Here is a 23605-nt window from a genome sequence, read left to right on the forward strand (position 1 = left end):
GCTCAGAGTGATCCTTTCTGGGTGTCCTCAGGTTGATTGACAATGCCCCCCGATGCAGAGTCACCAGATGTGGGTCTCATTCATTACTCAGCGTGTGTGGAGCTCACGCGGGACGTGGTGCAGAGGGTACAGTGTGGGCACACAGAAGGGGAGCCGACCCCTGGGGCAGCAGAGCCTATGGCGGGGCAAGCAGGGAAACAGGGGACCCAGATCAGGGGAGGCTGGGGAGGGAGGTGGTGATCCCGGGCTGTCGCTGGGGGAAGAGCGAGGCCCACAGAGGCTGCATTCGGGTGCTGCGAGATGTTGGGGGAGGCTGGAGTGCAGGCTGGAGGCTGGGGGACATGAGGGACGAAATGCCCAGTTGTCAGAAGTCACACAGTGAAGAGCCTGCCTGGGCAGCAGGGCCCTCAGGCTGTGGCGGGGAGAGAGAGGGTGGAGGTGGAGACGTCCATGTTTGGAGGCAGGTGGCTGCAGGTGGCTGCAGGTGGCTGCAGGTGCGTGGCGAGGGGCTCAGTGGTCGGCAGGAAGCCTGCAGAGCCTGGGTGGAGATGGAGACCATGTCAGGAGAGGCGAGGGGCCTTCAGCTCCTCCTCAGGGCTGCCTTGGAGGCCCTCATGTGATGTCCACGTCGGCCACTCCCCAGGTCTCCAGGGCTCCCCTGCTGCAGGTGGCCTGGACCCTCTGGCAGGGCCCAGGACCAGCACTGGCAGCAGGCACCCAGTTCACGAAGACCTTCTGTCCTGCCTCTGGGGAAAGCCCTCCCGGTGCAGGGAATGGCGGGCGCACATGGGAAGGTCTGAGCTCCCGGTGCAGGGAATGGCGGGCGCACATGGGAAGGTCTGAGCTCCCGGTGCAGGGAATGGCGGGCGCACATGGGAAGGTCTGAGCTCCCGGTGCAGGGAATGGCGGGCGCACATGGGAAGGTCTGAGCTCCCGGTGCAGGGAATGGCGGGCGCACATGGGAAGGTCTGAGCTCCCGGTGCAGGGAATGGCGGGCGCACATGGGAAGGTCTGAGCTCCCAGGGGTGCTCACAGCAGCGTCACTTCTTACAGGCTGTGTCACCTCACCTGGCCCAAGGCCCAGGCAGGAGCAGCACTGGGAGTACCCGTGCCTTCCTGTGGCTCCTCCAACTGAGGGAGGAGTCCGAGGCTGGAGGCTCCCCATCCCTGGAGGGCGCCTGCCCAGGACTCCGATTACCCTGCTCTCTGTGCGGGTTGCCAGCTCTGTGCAGTTCCCAGCCCTGCCATCTCGCTTTCTGCAGAGCCCTGGGAATTCTGGGGAGTGGGAAAGGTCGAGTAGTTCCCAGCAAACCCAGGGCGGGTGCGCTTCCTTCCTGTGGGTCCAGGGCCTGCTGTGCTCCTCAGGCCCCTGCTCAGAGGGCTGCGGTGCTCCTCTGTCCCCTGCTCAGAGGGCTGCGGTGCTCCTCTGTCCCCTTCCCAGAGGGCTGCGGTGCTCCTCTGTCCCCTGCCCAGAGGGCTGCGGTGCTCCTCTGTCCCCTGCCCAGAGGGCTGCTGTGCTCCTCAGGCCCCTGCTCAGAGGGCTGCGGTGCTCCTCTGTCCCCTTCCCAGAGGGCTGCGGTGCTCCTCTGTCCCCTGCTCAGAGGGCTGCGGTGCTCCTCTGTCCCCTGCTCAGAGGGCTGCGGTGCTCCTCAGGCCCCTGCTCAGAGGGCTGCGGTGCTCCTCTGTCCCCTGCTCAGAGGGCTGCTGGAGCATTTCTGCAGCACAGCAGGAAATCTAGCTTCCTTCCTTCCTTCCTTCCTTCCTTCCTTCCTTCCTTCCTTCCTTCCTTCCATGTCTTACTCACATTCATTAATGAAGACACCTTCTCGAGGTCCACAATCTGACAATGTGTTTCTCTGATCCGCGTCCTGCCGTCTGGCTGGGGTGGTCTGTCCTGAAGAGCTGTCCAATTTTAGGTGCAACCCAATGTGTCTGCTATTCCCTTGAAGGTTTGCTCTGCCCTTCATTTCCGGTAGTTTGAACGTGATGTGTGTAAATGTGGGGTTTTAAATTCTGTGTTTTGCTCCTTGCATTCGTCTTTCTTGAGATTGTTTGTGATTGTAAGTTTTGTTGTTTCTGAAAATCGTGGCTGCCAGGTTTGGGGTATCTGTCTGTCCTCTCCTCTCTCTTCCCTGCTGGGACTCCAGTCGTATGAGTTGGACACTTGGTGCTCCCCACAGCTCTTGGGTCAGTATTTCTGCTTCTTGCCTCCCCATGGTTTCTCTTTGAGCCAGTTTGGTGATCCATGCACCCACCCTCAGGTGTGCCGACTCCTTCCTGGACCGCTGGGTGGCAAGGGCTGGTAGACCCAGCACAGCTTCGTTCCGACCTGTGGCTTCTCTTGTTTCTCTTCTCTTCCAGCTTTCGTCTCTGCCGTTCCCATCACTGTGCACTGTTTGAGAGCACCGCGAGGCAGACGAGGAGGTGTCTGTGTGGACCACAGGGGTGCGGGTCACAGCAGCAGGTGAGTCTGGTTCTGCACAGCCGAGGGTGGGCAGTTCTCAGTGGTCACTTGGCACAGTGCCCGGAGGCCAGCCTCTGAGAGTGGATCAGCCACAGAGGTGCCCCATGACGTGGTTCAGAGCTGGAAGGCAGCTAAAGGCCCAGGCTTCCCCATCCCTGCAACCTGGTGCCAGGGACAGAGCAGTGTGTGGACCATCCGAGGCCCCTCAAGCGAGAGGCGACCGGACAAGATGTGAGCTGGTCTCTCAGGGCAGCAAGGCGCCCTCCTGACCTCCAGCTGGCCTCTCCTCTGCCTCTGAACTGTGGCAGGTGCTGGGAATCACCTGGGCCACCAGAGGGGAACAAGGCCTCTTGGGGACAAGCGGACTCTCACTCCCGCTGTCACCATGGGGACGGCTCCGCCTGGGCAGACTGTGTGGATCGAGTCCTGCAGGGAAGTCCTCTGGCGTAGAAGCAGGGACAGCAATCAAGGTCTTGTTGGGCCCAGTTATTTCTAACTATATCTAAAATACGAGTTGAGAATTACCAATTTTGCTTCAAACAGTGTTTGACTATAAAATAAATTCTAGAATAAAGATGGCTTATGTAGTTTACAGGAGAGTGTAAGTGTAATCTGGTGATGGCTACACCTGGCCTTGCTGTGGGTGTGAGCACTCTTGTTTGCACTAATGGCTCCTCACAGGCCCTGTGCAGAGGCCCATGGGGACAGTGTGCCTGGGATCTGTCCTCCAAGACATGGGGATGCTCCTGTGGGAGTACCTGGGCTGCAGGGTATCTGCAGAAGAGGTTCAGAGACCCACCAAGAACTCATTTTTCGTTCTGCAAACTAACGTTCATGGGTTATTGGATTTACTGGAGCAAATCATTGCTGTGAGCTCCAGGCATGGAGTCAGGAGGAGGGGACATGCAGGGACACCTTAGTCTGGAATTCCCTGCCTCACTTGGAGGATTCTGTAAGCAACACTGTGAAGCCCTGACAAGGGGCTGTACCTGTTGCTTTCCAGTCATGTGGGAGAGGGGCAGCTGTGGAGGGGAGTCTGGAGACACCACCAGTCCTGAGTGCCTGCCTGTGAGCTGGGAGGTAGGCTGGGTGCCCTCAACATGGCCCACCCTCCTGGGAGTGACCGTCGTCTTTCACACTCCGTGTGAATGGAGGATTGCCCGAATAGCTGAATCTGTCAACCATGCATCTTTGGGCAGATGCACAAAGCACATGGCACTACGTGTTTAAAGTTAGGTCACCTCCTCTCTCCTAGGAACAATGCCACCCGGAAGTGCACTCTGAAGTCGCAGTGAGCACAGGCCTTCCTTCTGGGACCCGTCACAGCTCCACACACCACCCCAGACACACCATCCCTCCCCAGGGGATCAGCTGAAGGATCCGAAAGACACCCATGCATCCACTAGCTTTAAAGATCAGACACAGAAATCGCCCGAGCACGTTCCCCTGGTAACTGCATAACAAGCGATCACAGACCGGTCACTTCTAAACAGAGGACTGGGACACCAAAGGCTTGGCTGGAACATGTTCAACTCAAGTTTCAGCTGATGACGGCTAGCCCACACCTAAGGAGCTTTGAAGAGGAGCTCAGACACAGCGCACGTTCGGAGGAGGCATGGCCTTTCTTACGTTTGGTGGTCTCCAAGCGGTCTCTGTCCGAGGGACTTCAGCAGGGGCTCTGGTCGCAGGGCCACTGTCGGGGACGTTTTGGGGCTGGAGTCCGACTCTCCGCTGTCCTCATCTCCCATGGCTTTGATGTAGCTGCCGCTCCTCATCCTGCGGCAGGGGATCTCCTCCTCCTTGCCGCTGGACGGGTAGCCTCCCCACTCGTCCCGAGGCACCTAGGAGGAAGCAGAGGCGCGCACGTCAGGCGTGGCGTGTGCAGCGAGCTCGGCGCGGGGGCAGCACCTTCGCCGCAGCTCTGGCGGCCAGTTACCACGGGCGGGCGGGTAGAAGCTGCTCGGCACCGTCGCCCAGCCCCGGGAGGATATTAATAGGAAAGGACTGGTTTTCTTCCCATTATAAAACAGAGATAAACACGATGGGGAAAGCGAGAAAATGTTAGGAAAGCAGAAGCCACAAAAAAACCATGGCTAACATTTAGATCTATTTCCTTCTGCTGCCAAAGGAAATTGAAACTTGAGAAAACTGAAAATAGAAGAAGTGAAAGAGTGAAAGGAGGAGGAGAAAATCCTGTATTGTTGTCAATTTCCCCTTAGATGCAGCTACAGGGGGGAGGCTCAGCCAGGAGTCAAGTGACATCATCTATGCAAAATCCTCGCACCCACACACCCTCCCACTCACCTCCTCCAGCGGGGGCTCCGGGGCCGCACCATGGGCACAGCGGGCCCTTGGAGAAGCCCCAGCCAGGCCTCCCACTGCCTCTCTGGCTTGAGAGCAGGCCAGGGAGTGGCATCCACCCTCCGCACCGGGGACTTGGAAGAGGGTCTCCACGTAGACGGAAGGTCCTGGGTGAGCGGCTACTTCCAGTGTGACAGCCAGGTCCCAGCAGCTCAGGCCTGGCTCTGTCCAGGGGCTCAGGGGTTTGATGAGGACGCTGCAGCCAGGTCCACACTGACAGCCAAGACACAGATGCTGCAGCAGCTCTGCCTCCAGGGCCTGCCCAGCGCGTCCTCGGCTGGGGGAGAGCAGGAGGCCCCAGCCTGGACTTCAGAGCTGGGGGTTCTCCCTGTGAACGTGCGGATTCTGAGGTCCTGACCAGGGTCCTGGGCCTCGCAGCCCGCTGCAGCCCAGGTGCCGCTGGTCTGGTGCCCCCAGGAGGCGCGGTGGGGTGGCAGCCGAGGTAGTCCTCTCGGCCGGAGGTGCCTGGTGTTTGTCCCCTAGATAACATGCTGTGTGCTTCCAGCAGATGGTGTCCACCGGGGCATAGCTGGGAGAGGAGCCCAGGGACAGAGGGAAGAGGGCCCCTTGCCTTCCAATGCCTTCTGCACCTGCAGCCCCGCTGGGCGGGTACTCTGTTTGCCACTTGCTGTGGAAGGGCACAGCACAATGCCCCTCTGAAGAGTGGCACAGGTGGGTGGCTCCCATCTGTGGCTTTTGTTTCTCCAAACAGCATTCCCGAGTGGGCCCCGGGACACTGGGGCTCACAGCGACTCTGGAACCGCGTGTGGCACTGGCTGACCCCTACACAGCGCTGAGGAGGGGGCTAGGCAGAGTGGACACATGCAAACTCCTGCTCTGCCCCGACTGGCACAGGGCAAGCCACGATGGGCAGCTGGCTCAGTCCCCACCCAGCTGACCACTCTTCCTGACCTGGGCTTCCACAGAGGGGTGACGGGAACACAGACCACGCTGGAAGGGCATTGTGAAATGAGTGACCTGGCCTCAAAACAAATGGTGAGCAGGTCACACTGCAGAGCCACTGATGTCACAGGCAGAGTAACACCACAGCCTGTGACACCCAGGGCATCTGTCCAGCAAGAAGTCAGCAATGGAGAAAACGTGTGTCCATGTGCCCTGCAGAGCCCTGGTCTCCCGAGATGCTGCCTCTCGACAGCTGCGTGCCCTGCACTGGAAGAAGGATGAGTGGTGAGTGACCATTCGCCCGTCATGTCACTCCTGGGCATGGACGCTTACCAAAGTCAGCCTTCAGTCGTCACAGACGCAGAGCCAGTGGGGAGATGGAGGCAGGGGAACAGCCAGTCCGTACCTTCTCATGCCAGGGAGGGGACAGGGCAGTGCGAATTTTGTGGCATTTATCAGAGGACGCGACTGCTCACGGGGCACCCCAGGACAGGAAGGTTCAGGCAGCATCAGTCAGTCACTAGTTGGGGTAAAGGAGAAACAGTGGCAACACCGTGTTCTAGGGGATGGCCAGCAATATTTATTATAACCATTCAATGGAGACTATTCGATGTCCAGATGATATTACAGAAGAGTATTTGCTGTGGAAAGGTGCTTGTGATGAGGTGTCTTGGTCCAAGTGGCAGAGGCTACAGAGGCGAGGTAGTTTATAAAGAATAGAAGGCACTTGGTTCTTGGTTCTGGAGGCTGGCAAGAGCCCAGGGCCACCTCCGGATACCATCATGTGGCTCTGGGAGTCCATCTCCAGCACAGGGACTTCTGGGGACACATTTGGACCCTGGAAGGGATGCTCGGTGTTTAGAGTTCTCAAAGCAGACGGCCTGCGTGTGCTGGGCAGACAGGGGAGGGAGCAGGCAGGAGGTCTCTGGGGGAGGGGCTGGCACGTTTCAGTTACTTTTCTTTCTACTTATATTTTCTAAATTTTTAAATGAGTCATATATTACTATTGTGATTAAAAAAAAAAAAAAGAACAACCCTTATTCTCAATTTAAGAAAAGTCATGGTCCTCAGAGACGTCACATCTCGGTGGAGGAGATGCTCATAAAATAAGGGCGTCAGGTGTGCCGAGGGCCCAGGGGCCCGTGGGGGCACCAGGTCAGGGGGCCACTGTCAGGGGTGGCCGGGGAGGCCATGCCCTGCAGACCCCACACGAATGTCCGAGGAGACCGTGGCAGGAAGGGGACAGGCGGGAGACAGCAAGGAAGAGGTTCACTCGCAGGTTCATGGGGTTTCTTATGAATCAAGAATGTTCCATAAGCTTCCTCAGAAAACTGGGGATGGAACCCCCATTTGACCCAGCTGTCCCACTCCTTGGTCTATACCCACAGGAGTTAAAATCAGCCTACTACAGGGACGCGGCCCCATCAGTGTTTATAGCAGCCCAACTCACAATAGCTAAACTGTGGAGCCAACCTAGGTGCCCTTCAGCAGATGAGTGGATAAAGAAAATGTGGCATTTATACACAATGGAGTATTACTCAGCAATAAAAGAGGACAAAATTATGGCATTTGCAGGTAAATACATGGAATTAGAGAATATCATTCTAAGTGAACTTAGCCAATTCCCCAAAACAAAGGCCAAATATTTTCTCTGATAAGTGGATGCTGACCTACAATTTGGGGGGTGTGGGTGTGGGAAGAATGGAGGAACTCTGGATTGGGCAAAGGGGAGGGTGAGGAGGAGAGGGGATATGGGGGCAGGAAAGATGGTGGAATGAGATGGACATCATGGCCCAAGGGACATGTATGATTGCACAAATGGTGGGATGCTACATCGTGTACGACCAGAGAATTGAAACGTTGTGCTCTATTTGTGTATGATGAATTGAAATGCATCCTGCTGTCATGTATAACTATGTAGAACAAATAAAAAAAGGTTTCCATAAAAAACAAGGTAAAGATTCTCCAGCAGCCTGCAAATTAACTAACAAAATGAGGCCAGCTTGTGTGTCTCTGTGTCTGATTTAAGACGCCGACTTCACAGCCTTTGACAAAAAAACTTCAATACAGAAAAGTAACCAGAGTCAGTTTCTGGGTACAAATTCAAGAACAAAATACCAACCCCAAGGCACACGTCTCAGACTGTCAGAAGCCAGGAGACGGATCCGGAAAGCCACTGTGCTCAGTGAACGCCCTTCCCTGGAAATCGCCGGGTGAGAGCCTGCAGCCCGACGCATGGAGCGCCAGGGCTCTCCCAGCTCCCGTGAGCAAGGGGACGCTTCCTCCCCAGGCCCCTTCCAGCTCTGCAGGCCCAGCTGCGGACACTGGGTGCCACTCCCCAGGCACCCGAAGGGGGCATTTCTGAGGATCAACATCATGCACGTAGAGGGGTGTTTGTGCTTCTTCCTTTCGAGAGGCAAGGCCCAGGCCTATGGGCCGGATCTACGATGGCGTTCTGTTGCAGGAGTGAGACCAAGGAAGCTGCGTCCCCCTCCGGAGATGTCCTCAGTCCCCGACAGTTCATGTGTGTGTGTGTGTGTGTGTGTGTATGCACACGTGCACATGTCACAGCATTTCAAGGGCATCAGCCACTGGGACCTGACTGAGAGCCACGCAGCTGGGTTCCCACTCTCCAGATTTTCACAGCAAACGGCAACAGCCTGAGTCGCGCCCTCCGGAGCAGGCGTCCACTCCAGGGTCCATCGGGGTGGCTTCGTCCCCACAGTACTTGGGGAGATTTCTGGTCTGCAGGCGTCCAGCCGGGCTGGTTTTCGGGAAGCCTGGAAGTGTTTAGTGAGGGCGATCAGACGCACGTCCAGAGACTTCGGGTTAGTTTCCCATCTGCCGTTCCCTGAGCCTCAAGCCTGTTTTGTGTGAAAACTAAGGCTCTTTGTTTTGTGTTTTGCAGCCTAAATAAAAAATGATTTTTTTTTTCAGGAACATAACCACCATGTAAATCAAGAGAAGAGAGAACATGGCTTCGCTGGCGTTTCACCAGGAACCGTTCACTCTTTCCACAAACCCCACTGGCTTGGCAGGCCTCTGGTGTTTGGGTTGCCCTCACGATGCCCCTAGGTCTGATCTGCAGCTCTGCGGCTACGGAGGTTCCTCGCCCAGCAGCGGGCACCTGAACCCTGCATCTGTGCAGACTACATGGCCCTCTGACATTGTTATATGAAGATGGGTTTAGTTAGGAGTTACTTTCTGACCTGGGGATGTCCTTCCATGGCAGAGCACCTGCCTAATGTGCTTAAGGCCCCAGGTTCAATGCCCAGCATCAAAAATTAAATTACATGAAATTAAAAAGTTTCATTCCTCTATTTTTACATCACGTTGGAGCTCAGACCATATCCGTGCTTTTCCTAAACAGTGCGCGTGCCGGTTGGCTCCACGCGGCTGCAGTTCAGGACGGTCGGGGACGTGGTGCCTGTTTACTGTGAAGGCACGTCAGGCTGACAAGCGAGAGAGCCATTGTCAGTAGGGAAGCTGCGTGACCAGGACACGAGCCCTCACGGAGGCAGAGCCTGAGGAGCTGCAGCCAGGGACCCCGCTGGGCTGGAGGACCCCAGTGCTGGCCGTGGGAAGGTCTCCCAGCTAGGCCGGGCAGGCTCAGAGAAGGGGGGGCAGCTGCAGGCAGTGGGCAGAGTGCGGCTGGGCATCAGGAAAGCAGGGAGGGCCCCCTGAGGCGCCCAAAGAGCTGGAGGCCATCTCTGGGGCAGTCCCAGACTCGTCCCATTCACCTCCACCTGCAGTGCCCGAGCTCCGCCTGAGCTTCCTCAGGTACCTTGGGCCCAGGGGCGCCGAGTGTCCTGGGAGACGGCCACGGCGTCCTGCTAGGCACGGCCTGGGCTTCCGGACTCGTTCAGCTTCTCTTGGCTGAGTCCTGCCCTGGCTGCCCGGGCTCTGTCTCTCCTCTCCCTCTCCTGGGTCTCCTTCGCCCTCACGGTCTGACTCTACGTCTCTCTCAGTTCCTGCTTTTTATTTTTTGAGTCCCTCCTGGGGCACCACGGTGCTGACGTGAGCCGGCTGTCCCCAGAGCAGGGATTCAGAATGCTCTTCTGACTCGGAGGGGGAAACGCAGCTGAGCGCAGGGCCAGCGGCTCCAGGGAGAGGAAGACCTTTCAGTTCCTGGGGTCAGCCTGGTGCGAGGCAGAGCAGAGGGACTCTGTGGGAGGCCGAGGAGAGAGGGACGGCCGGGCTTCAGGCTGCTCTCCACCGAGCGGAGGGCTGGGACGCCCTGCCTGCCGGGGGACGCAGCGCCAAGGCTCTGTGTGCGTCCAGCTGGTTGCCAGGCTCACTGTGTGTTTGCTCTGAGTTCAGCCGACACGTCCACTGGAGAGCCCAGCTGCTTGCAGGGTACAGTGCTGTGTGCAGCCTGTCCTCCTCTGGGAGCCCCATGGGCCCTGTGTGCTAACCATGCTGGCCCTGGAAGGATGGCCCCTCGCAGGGCTGGTCAGTTCCCAGGCAAAGTGCACAACAGGGCTGCAATCTTGCCATCCACAGACACCCCCAACCACAGCAGGGTGACAGCCACCACCTCCCCGTGGGGTCCACACGGGATCCCTGACAGCAGCCCCAGTGGCCCAGGGACAGTGCCTGCGACCCAGAGCCTGCTGTTATTCAGGCAGCCAACCTGAGTCGGCCGGCCTCAACCTCCTTGCTGTGGAAACCGCAGTAAGGGCTCCTGCCCAGTACCCCTTGCTCCTCTCCTCCTGTGGCCCTGGTGCTACCCCGAGGGGCCCTTCATGGTGCCTCCTCTTACTGGGAGGCATCTCTGGGCCTGTTGGCCTCCACCCTGGAATCCCGTGGACCAGCCTTTCAGGACACCTGGGTTCCCAAGTGCCCTGCTCTCACGGTCCTTTCTGCTCACCTCACCCTGACGCTGTGCTAGGAAAGGGCTCCCTGCAGCTGGTAAATGAGGAGTGACCACACCTAAGTTCTGGGACAACCAACGGCCAGAGTTGTGGCCGGAGGCTCAGGAAGCAGAACCCTGCCCTCCCCAGTGCGGCACAGTGGGAGTGCACAGGCAGGCGGGAGGCTTTACACCCAGCGAAGCAGACGCACCCCCAAGGCCAGGACCATGACCGAAGGCTCATGCTTCTCACTCTTCTGCCTCCAAAAGCCCAGGGAGTGTTCGGATCTCTGGAGTCGAAAGTGGCTTACAGGCTGGCTCCGATCTTCCTGAACACGTGGCATCCTGGGGGGCCAGGGCCAGGCCTGCTCACCCTCCCCTGGTGCATGCAGAGGATCTTTATTGAGTCTGTTGGACCCTTGCCAGATGGAGAGGTGGACACAGTGACAAGGGTGTGATTTGTGCTTTCTATAAGCCATATCTGGTTTACTGAGCTAATCAACAAAGACCAAATCAGACATGCTCCCTGGAGTGACCCCACGCCCACTCAGCCCTATCCCCACTGCGGCATGAACATGCCGTTCACTGCCCCCCACGTGACCACGCGGCCCACAGGAATGGATTCCCCTCCCATCACCACAGGCCAGCGCCATTCGAGGCTGAGGAAGCTCTGCAGAGACCATCCTACTGTGTCCATTGGAGCAAAGCCCACGAGCACACTGGATTGACACCCTAGGACACATTCCAGGAGACACTACCTTCTGTGAAAGCCAACCTACGAAATAGCAGAGAACAGATCTGCCAGACAGCAAATACCAAGAAAGGGACCCGCGAGCATGGAAAAGTCAGGTAAGATGATGGCTCCAAAGGCCCACAGTGACCGTCCAAAGAGGACCACAGTGACCGTCCAAAGAGGACCACAGTGACCGTCCAAAAGAGGACTTAGGGAATGGAACAAATGGATTGCCTGAAAAAAAATTTTAAAAAATGATTCTAAGGAAATGCAGCAACATACAAAGGAATACAGACAGATAATTCAAAGAAGTTAAAGAACGATTCATGATCTAAATGAAGTATTATGCAAAGATTCATTGATAATTTTAAAAGAACCAAACAGGAATCTTGGAGCTAACAAACTCAATAAATGAAATACAAATGCAGTTGAGAGCCTTAACAACAGACCATATGAAGCAGAAATAAGAATTTCCGAAGAAGAAGAAAGGTGTTTTGAAATAATCCAGGCAGACAGAATAACTAACTAGATAAATAAATAAATAAACAGCTAAATAAATATAAATAAATAAATAAATAAAATAAAGAGAGTCCACAAGACGTTGAAATGTCATGAAGTAAATGAACATTTAAATTATAGGAGGAGATGAGGAAAAAGGCATTAAATACATATTTAGCAAGATAATAGCTAAAAATCTCCCAAATTTGGGACAAGACACGGACATTCAGATCCAGATGTCTGAAAGCACACAAGGAAATTTTGACCACTCCAACCTCCAAAAAAGTTTCTGATGAGTTGCAGAAAAAACTGCAAAATAAAAAGACAAAGAGACAGTTCTAAGAACACAAAGAAAAAAAACACCAAGTCTTTTGGTTAAGAAAACCATCATGACAAAACAAGAGATTTCTTCACAGGAACTTTAAAAAATAGGAGAGGATGGGGTGAAATATTAAACATACCGGAAAGAAAATAAATGCCAACCACAAACACTGCATTCAGCAGAGAGGGTCTTCACAAGTGAAAAAGAAAAAAGTCTTTCCAACTAAGGAAAACTGGGAAATCAACCCCTTATGGAAAATGCACAAAAGGACCCACTTCTACAAGTGCAAGGACAAGAAGGATCATCCTCACAGTGTGAAAGTGGAAATCCACTGAAAGAGCAGAAAAACAGAGGAGCAAAATCAACCACATCAAAAGAGAAACCACCAACCACATATGTACAAGAGCAAAGGGCAGGAACAAAGGATGGAGAAAACAGCAGGAGAGAAGAGGGTCTCACACACCAACCAGGAGACAGTAGGAAGGACCCACACTCCAATCAGGAGACAGGAGGAAGGCCTCCCACACCAACCAGGGGACAGGAGGAAGGCCCCACACTCCAACCAGGAGACAGGAGGAAGTCCACACACTCCAACCAAGAGACAGGAGGAAGGCCTCACACACCACCAAGAGACAGGAGGAAGGCCTCACACTCCAACCATGAAGAAAGGAAGAAGACTCTACACACCAACCAGGAGACAGGAGGAAGGCTTCACATACCAACCAGGAGACAGGAGGAAGGACTCAGACACCAACCAGGAGACAGGAGGAAGGCCCCACACACCAACCAGGAGACAGGAGGAAGGACTCAGACACCAACCAGGAGACAGGAGGAAGGCCCCACACACCAACCAGGAGACAGGAAGAAGGCCTCACACTCCAACCAGGAGACAGGAGGAAGGCCTCACACTCCAACCAGGAGACAGGAGGAAGGCCTCACACTCCAACCAGGAGACAGGAGGAAGGCCTCACACACCAACCAGGAGACAGGAGGAAGGCCTCACACTCCAACCAGGAGACAGGAGGAAGGCCTCACACACCAACCAGGAGACAGGAGAAAGACATCACACACCAACCAGGAGACAGGAGGAAGGCCTCACACACCAACCAGGAGACAGGAGGAAGGCACCACACACCAACCAGGAGACAGGAGGAAGGCCTCACACACCAACCAGGAGACAGGAGGAAGGTCCCACACACCAACCAGGAGACAGGAGGAAGGTCCCACACACCAACCAGGAGACAGGAAGAAGGCCCCACACTCCAACCAAGCAGACAGGAGGAAGGCCTCACACACCAACCAGGAGACAGGAGGAAGGCACCACACACCAACCAGGAGACAGGAGGAAGGTCCCACACACCAACCAGGAGACAGGAGGAAGGCCCCACACTCCCAACCAGGAGACAGGAGGAAGGCCCCACACTCCAACCAGGAGACAGGAAGAAGGCCTCACACACCAACCAGGAGACAGGAGGAAGGCCCCACACACCAACCAGGAGACAGGAAGAAGGCCCCACACTCCCAACCAGGAGACAGGAGGAAGGCCCCACACTCCAACCAGGAGACAGGAAGAAGGCCTCACACACCAACCAGGAGACAGGAGGAAGGCCCCACACACCAACCAGGAGACAGGAAGAAGGCCTCACACACCAACCAGGAGACAGGAAGAAGGCCCCACACTCCCAACCAGGAGACAGGAGGAAGGCCCCACACTCCAACCAGGAGACAGGAAGAAGGCCTCACACACCAACCAGGAGACAGGAGGAAGACCCCACAGACCAACCAGGAGACAGGAAGAAGGCCTCACACACCAACCAGGAGACAGGAGGAAGGCCTCACACACCAACCAGGAGACAGGAGGAAGGCCCCACACACCAACCAGGAGACAGGAGGAAGACCCCACAGACCAACCAGGAGACAGGAAGAAGGCCTCACACACCAACCAGGAGACAGGAGGAAGGCCTCAGACACCAACCAGGAGACAGGAGGAAGGCCTCACACACCAACCAGGAGACAGGAGGAAGGCCTCACACACCAACCAGGAGACAGGAGGAAGGCACCACACACCAACCAGGAGATAGGAGGTAGGACGCACACTCCAACCAGGAGACAGGAGGAAGGTCTCACACACCAACCAGGAGACAGGAAGAAGGCCCCACACTCCCAACCAGGAGACAGGAGGAAGGCCCCACACTCCAACCAGGAGACAGGAAGAAGGCCTCACACACCAACCAGGAGACAGGAGGAAGGCCCCACACACCAACCAGGAGACAGGAAGAAGGCCTCACACACCAACCAGGAGACAGGAGGAAGATCTCACACACCAACCAGGAGATAGGAAGAAGGCCTCACACACCAACCAGGAGATAGGAAGAAGGCCTCACACTCCAACCAGGAGACAGGAAGAAGGCCTCACACTCCAACCAGGAGACAGGAGGAAGGCCTCACACTCCAACCAGGAGACAGGAGGAAGGAACCACACTCTAACCAGGATATAGGAGGAAGGCCTCACACACCAACCAAGAGACAGGAGGAAGGCCTCAGACACCAACCAGGAGACAGGAGGAAGGCCCCACACACCAACCAGGAGATAGGAAGAAGGCCTCACACACCAACCAGGAGATAGGAAGAAGGCCTCACACACCAACCAGGAGATAGGAGGAAGGAACCACACTCCAACCAGGAGATAGGAGGAAGGCCTCACACACCAACCAAGAGACAGGAGGAAGGCCTCAGACACCAACCAGGAGACAGGAGGAAGGCCCCACACACCAACCAGGAGACAGGAAGAAGGCCCCACACACCAACCAGGAGACAGGAGGAAGGCCCCACACACCAACCAGGAGACAGGAGGAAGGCCTCACACACCAACCAGGAGAGAGGAGGAAGGTCCCACACACCAACCAGGAGACAGGAGGAAGGTCTCACACACCAACCAGGAGATAGGAGGAAGGAACCACACTCCAACCAGGAGACAGGAGGAAGGCCCCACACACCAACCAGGAGACAGGAGGAAGGCCTCATACACCAACCAAGAGACAGGAGGAAGGCCTCACACACCAACCAGGAGACAGGAGGAAGGCCCCACACACCAACCAGGAGACAGGAGGAAGGCCTCATACACCAACCAAGAGACAGGAGGAAGGCCTCACACACCAACCAGGAGACAGGAGGAAGGCCTCACACACCAACCAGGAGAGAGGAGGAAGGTCCCACACACCAACCAGGAGACAGGAGGAAGGTCTCACACACCAACCAGGAGACAGGAGGAAGGTCCCACACACCAACGATGGGGACAGGAGGAAGGCCCCACACATCAACCAGGAGACAGGAGGAAGGCCTCACACACCAACCAGGAAACACGAGGAAGACTCCACTCTCCAACCAGGAGACAGGAGGAAGACTCCACAAACACACAATGGAAACTCTAAATGCCCCAATTTAAGGGTTCTGACTGGTGAGATGGACAAAATCAAAACCCATGAATCAATGGTCCACTGCCTCCATAACCACTGTGGTGAAGCAGCACAGAGCCTGACACTGAAGGGAACAGAAACCAGCTGTGAGTGGGGCAGCCCTACACGTGCCCCATCAAGTCAGGTTGAAAGTGATTAAAGGAGATGAAGTCAGAGTGTCACAATCCAGGAGTCCACCAACAGGACACAGGCTGGTTCTTGATAGACCCGTGCCAATGCCAGAGCACCCACCTTCATAAAACCAATGTGGCCATTTCTAAAGGGAGAGCTGGTCTCCAGTGTGGGGTAGCTGAGGACCCAGAACCCCTCACACAGCCACGGAGAGACCATGCAGACAGAAAGTCACAGGGCACGTGGGGTTCCACCCCACTGTGCCCCAGGGTCCCGACAGACATTTGCACGACCTTTCAGCCAACAACTGTGGCAGGTACACTGCTCATCTCCCTGTGGCACGTCCCCTAGAGCAGAGCACATGCGAGGCCCCAAGTCTCCGCAAATACAAACAAGTCAGAGCCGTTCCCTTCCCTGACCACAGCAGAGTAAAAGCACAGACCAACAATTAAAAAGTGGGAAGACGTCAAGTGTAGAGCCTGATAACGCAGGCCCCCAGGAAAGCAAGGCTCCCCAATCTGCAGTGGTAGAGGAACAGAAATAAGGAAGAGCAGAGCTGAAATGAAGACCTGGAATACACAAAACGTTGATGACAGGAATACTGGTTTTTCCAAAAAAAATGAACAAAAAATAACAAATGCCTTTATTAGGCTGTTTTTTTTTTTTTTTTTTTTTTTTTTGAGAGAGAGAGAGAGAGAGAGAATTTCAATATTTATTTTTCAGTTTTTGACGGATACAACATCTTTGTATGTGGTGCAGAGGATTGAACCCGGGCCGCACGCATGCCAGGCGAGCACGCTACTGCTTGAGCCACATCCCCAGCCCCTAACTGGTTTTAATAAACGAAATACGAGGTGAAAAAGGAATCATCACAGCTGGTACCATGGAACACAAGAAAGAACTGGGGACACATCACAGCTGGTACCATGGAACACAAGGGGGCACTGGGGACACAAAACAGCTGGTAACACAGAACACAAGGGAGCACTGGGGACACATCATAGCTGGTACCAGAGAACACAAGGGAGAATGGGGGACACATCACAGCTGGTACCACAAAACAGAAGGGAACACGGGGAACACATCACAGCTGGTACCACAGAACACAGCGGAGCACAGGGGACAAATCACAGCTGGTACCAGAGAACACAAGGGAGCACTGTGGACACATCATAGCTGGTACCACGGAACACAAGGGAACACGGGGGACACATCACAGCTGGTACCACAAAACACAAGGGAGCACTGTGGACACATCACAGCTCTTACCAGAGAACACAAGGGAGCACTGTGGACACATCACAGCTGGTACCACAGAACACAAGGGAGCACAGGGGACACATCACAGCTGGTACCACAGAACACAAGGGAGCACGGGGGACACATCACATCTGGTACCACAGAACACAAGGGAGCACGGGGGACACATCACATCTGGTACCATGGAACACAAGGGAGCACGGGGGACACATCACAGCTGGTACCACAGAACACAAGGGAGAACCGGGGACAAATCACAGCTGGTACCACAGAACACAAGGGAGCACTGTGGACACATCACAGCTGGTACCAAGGAACACAAGGGATCATGGGGGACACATCACAGCTGGTACCACGGAACACAAGTGAGCATGTGGGACAGATGACAGCTGGTACCACGGAACACAAGGGAGCAGTGGGGACACATCACAGCTGGTACCACAGAACACAAGGGAGCATGGGGGACACATCACAGCTGGTACCACAGAACACAAGGGAGCACGGGGGACACATCACAGTTGGTACCACAGAACACTAGGGAGCACTGTGGACACATCACAGCTGGTACCACAGAACACAAGGGAGCACGGGGGACACATCACAGCTGGTACCACGGAACACAAGGGAGCACTGGGGACACATCACAGCTGGTACCACGGAACACAAGGGAACACAGTGGACACATCACAGCTGGTACCACGGAACACAAGGGAGCACTGGGGACGCATCACAGCTGGTACCACGGAACACAAGGGAGCACTGGGGACACATCACAGCTGGTACCACGGAACACAAGGGAGCACTGGGGACGCATCACAGCTGGTACCACGGAACACAAGGGAACACAGTGGACAAATCACAGCTGGTACCAGGGAACACAGTGGACAAATCACAGCTGGTACCAAGGAACACAAGGGATCACGGGGGACACATCACAGCTGGTACCACAGAACACAAGTGAGCATGTGGGACAGATCACAGCTGGTACCACGGAACACAAGGGAGCACTGGGGACACATCACAGCTGGTACCACGGAACACAAGGGAGGACTGTGGAGACATCCCAACTGGTACCACGGAACACAAGGGGGCACGGGGGACACATCCCAACTGTTACCACGGAACACAAGGGAGCACGGGGGACACATCACAGCTGGTACCACAGAACACAAGGGAGCACGGTGGACACATCACATCTGGTACCACAGAACACAAGGGAGCACTGTGGACACATCACAGCTGGTACCACGGAACACAAGGGAGCACTGTGGACACATCACAGCTGGTACCACGGAACACAAGGGAGCACGGGGGACACATCACACCTGGTACCACGGAACACAAAGGAGCACGGGGGACACATCACAGCTGGTACCACAGAACACAAGGGAACACTGGGGACACATCACAGCTGGTACCACAGAACACAAGGGAGCACGGGGGACACATCACAGTTGGTACCAGAGAACACAAGGGAGCACAGGGGACACATCACATATGGTACCACGGAACACAAGGGAACACGGGGGACACATCACAGCTGGTACCACAGAACACAAGGGAGCACGGGGGACACATCACAGCTGGTACCACAGAACACAAGGGAACACGGGGGACACATCACAGCTGGTACCACAGAACACAAGGGAGCACAGGGGACACATCACCTCTGGTACCATAGAACACAGCGGAGCACAGGGTACACATCACAGCTGGTACCACGGAACACAAGGGAGCATTTGGGACAGATAACAGCTGGTACGACAGAACACAAGGAGGCACTGGGGACACATCACATCTGGTACCACGGAACACAAGGGAGCACTGTGGACACATCACAGCTGGTACCACGGAACACAAGGGAGCATTTGGGACAGATAACAGCTGGTACGACAGAACACAAGGAGGCACTGGGGACACATCACATCTGGTACCACGGAACACAAGGGAGCACTGTGGACACATCACAGCTGGTACCACGGAACACAAGGGAGCATTTGGGACAGATAACAGCTGGTACCACGGAACACAAGGAGGCACTGGAGACACATCACAGCTGGTACCACGGAACACAAAGGAGCACAGGGTACACATCACAGCTGGTACCACGGAACACAAGGGAGCATTTGGGATAGATAACAGCTGGTACCACGGAACACAAGGGAGCAGTGGGGACACATCACAGCTGGTACCACGGAACACAAGGAGGCACTGGGGAGGTGGCAGGTGAGGAAGAAGGCCATCAGCCCCTCCCCACCACAGCTGCCTGTCCTGTGGGTCCCTGGCACTCTAGGGCCTGGGCACCAAGGCTCAGGACGGGGCCCATCCTGCCCCGTTCACATCACAGCTGGTACCAACTCAGAGGAGCACCAGGGACTTCTGTGAACAACTCTGTGCCAACAAATTGCAAAACCTGGAGGAAGTGGATGGGTCTGGCCACAAGATGAAATTCAGGAGAGAAAACCTGAATTAGTCCAGCGACAGGTGATACGGTTGAACCAGTCGTGACGTGTCCCAGCAGAGACCTTCACTCCTAAATTCCACCAAACTTTTAAAGAGCGAACGCCCAGACCCTTCCAAACAACTGAACCAAGGCATTTAATGAGGCCAGCGTGACCCTGAGGCCAGCACCAGACGGGGCATAGCCACAGAGAGAACTACACGCCAACAGGGAGGACCCAGCGTGGCCGCAGCCACCCCACAGCTACAGAAGAGCCACTGGGGGAGGGGGAGACAAAGGCATTCAGCCAGGGAAGGGCGCCAGACGATCCCTGCTTGCAGCTGACCGGGTCCTCAGCAGAGGGAGACCTGACCACCAAGAAGTGGTGGGGGCTGGTAAGTGAGCTCAGCAAGGTTGCATGCAAACCCACCAACATGGTCTTCACCAGGAGGAGCTCGCTGAGAGGGAAGTCACAGTGCTCAGGAACACGGGCCTCCACCAGCAAGATGATAAGACCCGCAGGAAGAAGCTGGAGAGGACACAGAAGTGGACCGCACTCCCGTGTTGAGGGCAGGAAACTGGTCATGAGCATCCTACCCAGAGCAACCTACTGACTAAACGTCATCGCCATCAACAACCGTGGCATTCTTCCAGGAAATGGGGGAATCACCAGACCCCCCAACAGTCAAAGTCCTTGAGATCAAACACCCAGGCCCCCGACCTCCAGGCACACCTACTGCAGGACTGGGGTAACCAAGACTGCAGGCGGCAGCCACAAACGCCTACAGACCAGTGGACAGAACCAGGGCCTGAGCATAACCCGGGATCTCTGGCAAACGTGCCAAAGGCAGACCCTGTGGGAAGACTGGCCTCCAGAGCAGGAGGACGGAAAGACCTTGTCTCTCCCCTGCACAGAAATCAGCTCCGAGTGAACCAAAGCCTGAATGTAAGACCCGGAACGCCAGGACGACTCAACAGGGACGGCACTTCCAAAATGGGTATAGCAACGGTTTTTCCTCTTTTAAAAGACCCCAATAGCACAGGTAACCAAAGCACTAACAGACAAACAGAAGCGAGGCGCTTCTGCTGACTAGGAGACACGCTAAGGAATGGGAGGGAATCTTTCCGGCTCACCGTCTGATGAGGGGTGAACAGCAGAACAAGTGAGGAACTGAGAAAAGTGATCCCGTGGAGGGAAGGCGTCCCTCAGGAAGACAGACAAGTGCCTGACAAAGTGCCCAGCACCGTCAGTCATCACGGACATGCCCATCAAAACCACCGAGAGACGTCGCTGCTGTCAAAACAGTGCAACCGCAGACGCCGGAGGCAGCAGAGCGGCTCTGCACCCGTGTGGGACCTGGACCAGGTGCACTGGACACCAGCCTGGAGGCCCCTCGGAGGCCCAGGAGTGCAGCCTCTTGGGTCCACTGTCCCACTCCTGGCAGTGGCCAGCAAGGGCAGGCACAGACCACAGCGGGGGGCGGTCAGGGGGCCACACTGCAGCGGACGTGGAGGCCAACTGGGGAGAAGAGAGGACAGGTGGGCCAGGGAACACGTCTCCCCGGCCATGGACCTCTCTCCACTGAAGCGGACGGAAGACGCAGGCTCAGGAGCACTGTGAAGGGGCAGCCAGGGCGACCCTTGCCCGTGGCCCTCTGCTCACCTGTTTGGTCCCATTGAGGTCAGGACTCTTCCTGGGGTGCAGCTGTGAGCGCTACACACCAAGGCAGGAGGCACGCGGGGCGTCTGCCAGCCCGAGCCTCAGCTTTCCTCGAGGCCCCAGCGGTGCTCACCACACCCGCGCACTAACACCCACTTCTCCCTTCTCCTCCCTCTGGCCCCACTCCCACAGGAGCCCCCGCAGGCCAGTCCCTCCAGCTCCCTGGTGTCCTGCGCGAGCCCAGAACCCTCTGTCTTCCACCAGGAAGCTGCCTGCAATCAGCAGGGACCAACGCCGGACGGGCGTCCTTGACAATCAGTTCCGCCGAGTGCTCGGACAAACACAGCCCGAGGAGACGGAGCGTGATCTGTGCTGCGCCCTCATCAGTGTTGCCCAGCGAGCCTGCGTGACCTCCAGAGGACAATGAGAAGGGACAGTCACTGGGCCGTCTCCAGAATGTGCCTGTTTTCCTTGAGAGGCGGAGAGGGGACAAGTCTGCTGCCGAGGGAGGCGGCAGAGCCGTCCTGGAAGCCGCGTGGCCTCCTGGGGTGCCCCCACCCTCCTTGCTGCTGCAATGTCCCCCTGGCTGTGGCCCGTGTCCTCCCAGCGGGGGTGGGAGGGAGGCACCAGAGTCTTCAGGAGAGGAGGGGGCGGGGGCCGTCCTCCCTGTCCTGTGCAGGGCCACTTGACACCAGGGGTCTGCCACAGAGGCGTGCGGGCTCCCCCGCGTGGTCTCTTCCCAGGGCCAGAGCAGTTTCCTGTTCTATAAAAGACATGATGTTTGAAGCCTGGAAAACGCATTTGTCTAAGACCACGGCTCCACCTGCGTGCCCTCCACCACAGGGGCTCACAGCCAGCTGCTCTCAGGTGCCAGGGGGCAGTGGAGAGACCCAGAAGGTGGGGGGAAGATCGACACTGTTCCTCCCCTTGAAGCTCGTAGAAGACAGCTGAAAAACATGACTGACCCCTGTGAGAGAGGGAGGGAGCATGGCAGAGGGAGCAGGAGGCCCACAGGCAGGCGGCCCAGCCAGGCCAGTGCAGAAATGCAGGGACTGCAGGCTCTGGGCAGGTTTCCACCAACCTACGAAACTGCACCTTGGACACCATGAACAGAGCCCAAGCAGCAGGGCCTAGGGGCCATGCTGCCTATGAAGTTTAAAAACCAAAAGCCCTCCAGGGTTGGGAAGAGAGAAAGAGAGGAGAAACCTGTGGACCGAGAGGTTCAAGAGGCCCCTCATCACGTCCCGCTCAAACAAACTGGGAAGGAGAGGCTGGAGCCTGGGGAAGGCGAACGTGACCTAATGCTGGGAGCCCTGCAGAACTACTGCTTTCAGTGTCTGCTCCTGGGTCATGGCTGCGATTCACAATCTGACCTTGTCGTTCAGCGTGGACCTTTCAGGGACAAACATGGGAACGTCTGCTGCGGCAGTCGTGTGAGATGTGGGGTCTGCTTCAACTGATGGTGGCCATAGGGCCTGGGACCTTATGCTACCTGTGCCCTGGACGTGTGTGTGGCACTTTCCTCAGCCACAGGATCACAAGGGCTGCCGGAGGGTGGAGGACAGTGTGGGCCATGGGGGCAGCCGCAGGTAGACTTGAGGGCACAGGACGCTGCCGAGCAGGTATGGCAGGGACGTGGACCCAGTGCAACGTCACTGTTGTGCCACCGACCTTTAGTGTCCAAGGAGCACCAATCTACAGGTGTCTCAGGTTCAAGTGGAAAAAAAATAAAACAAGAGCTTTGCTTCTGGACCCCATTCTAGTCACCACGGTCCTTTAGATAAGCAGACGAGTCTCTACCCTTGGATACTATCGAGGCTGGCCAAGTAAAATCAAAGCATAAGTCTCTCCCACTGCTATAAATAATGTTTTATGCAACAACCAATCTGTCTCTTTGCATAAATCTGCCATGCAAACAACTGGGTACCTCCCCTCTCAGAACAGAGCCCCTGAGCCTGGCATGGGGAGGGCTTGCCAACTCGGCACTCCTGGACAGAGGCAGGGCTGTCTTTCTGTCCCATTAGGTGGCTGCCTGGTGACTTCACTGCAGTGAGCAGGGTGACTCCGTGCTAGGAGCATTTCCCTGAAGCAGCGTTTGGCCGCTGCACCTGCTCTCAGGCAATAGAGGGGATCTGTGGTGACATGTATCAGCTTGATGCCAAGCCCGCAGCCTCTGAACCCTGCATCCTCAGTGGAGCAGGCACCTCCAGGGCGGATCTGGCTTTCTTGGTGACAGCAGGGTTAGGAGAGGGAGGCGTCACTGACGCACAGAGGTCTGCAGTGTGCAGCTCTCGCCAGCCGCTGTCTGCAGTTTGCTCTGCCTTTGTGAATTCATCTCATCAGCATCACAGAGACAGATTCCTTCCCACAGTCCGACCTCCTGCCTTGTGGCTCAGGGATGCCACTCCCAGGAGCAGGAGGTGGGCGTGGAGGTCAGGCTTCTGCCAGGGGCGGCTCCCGAACCCACAGCTCCTGTGAAGGCAGGTGTGCTTTTGCCGCTGTGTCCTAGGCCTCCAGCCCTGGGG

General features: G+C 56.2%; 1 protein-coding gene across 1 annotated transcript in view; it reads right to left on the reverse strand.

Moving 5' to 3' along the window:
• Dlgap2 (DLG associated protein 2) overlaps positions 1-23605 on the reverse strand; it is a 589656-nt gene that overhangs the window by 66811 nt on the left and 499240 nt on the right. The window contains exon 7 of the mRNA XM_071610646.1: positions 4094-4305. Within this exon, the coding sequence (XP_071466747.1) occupies positions 4094-4305 (212 nt within the window). The remainder of the gene's footprint in view (positions 1-4093; positions 4306-23605) is intronic.

Source organism: Marmota flaviventris, chromosome 3 (assembly GCF_047511675.1).
Source record: "Marmota flaviventris isolate mMarFla1 chromosome 3, mMarFla1.hap1, whole genome shotgun sequence".
NCBI classification, from domain to species: Eukaryota; Metazoa; Chordata; class Mammalia; order Rodentia; family Sciuridae; genus Marmota; species Marmota flaviventris.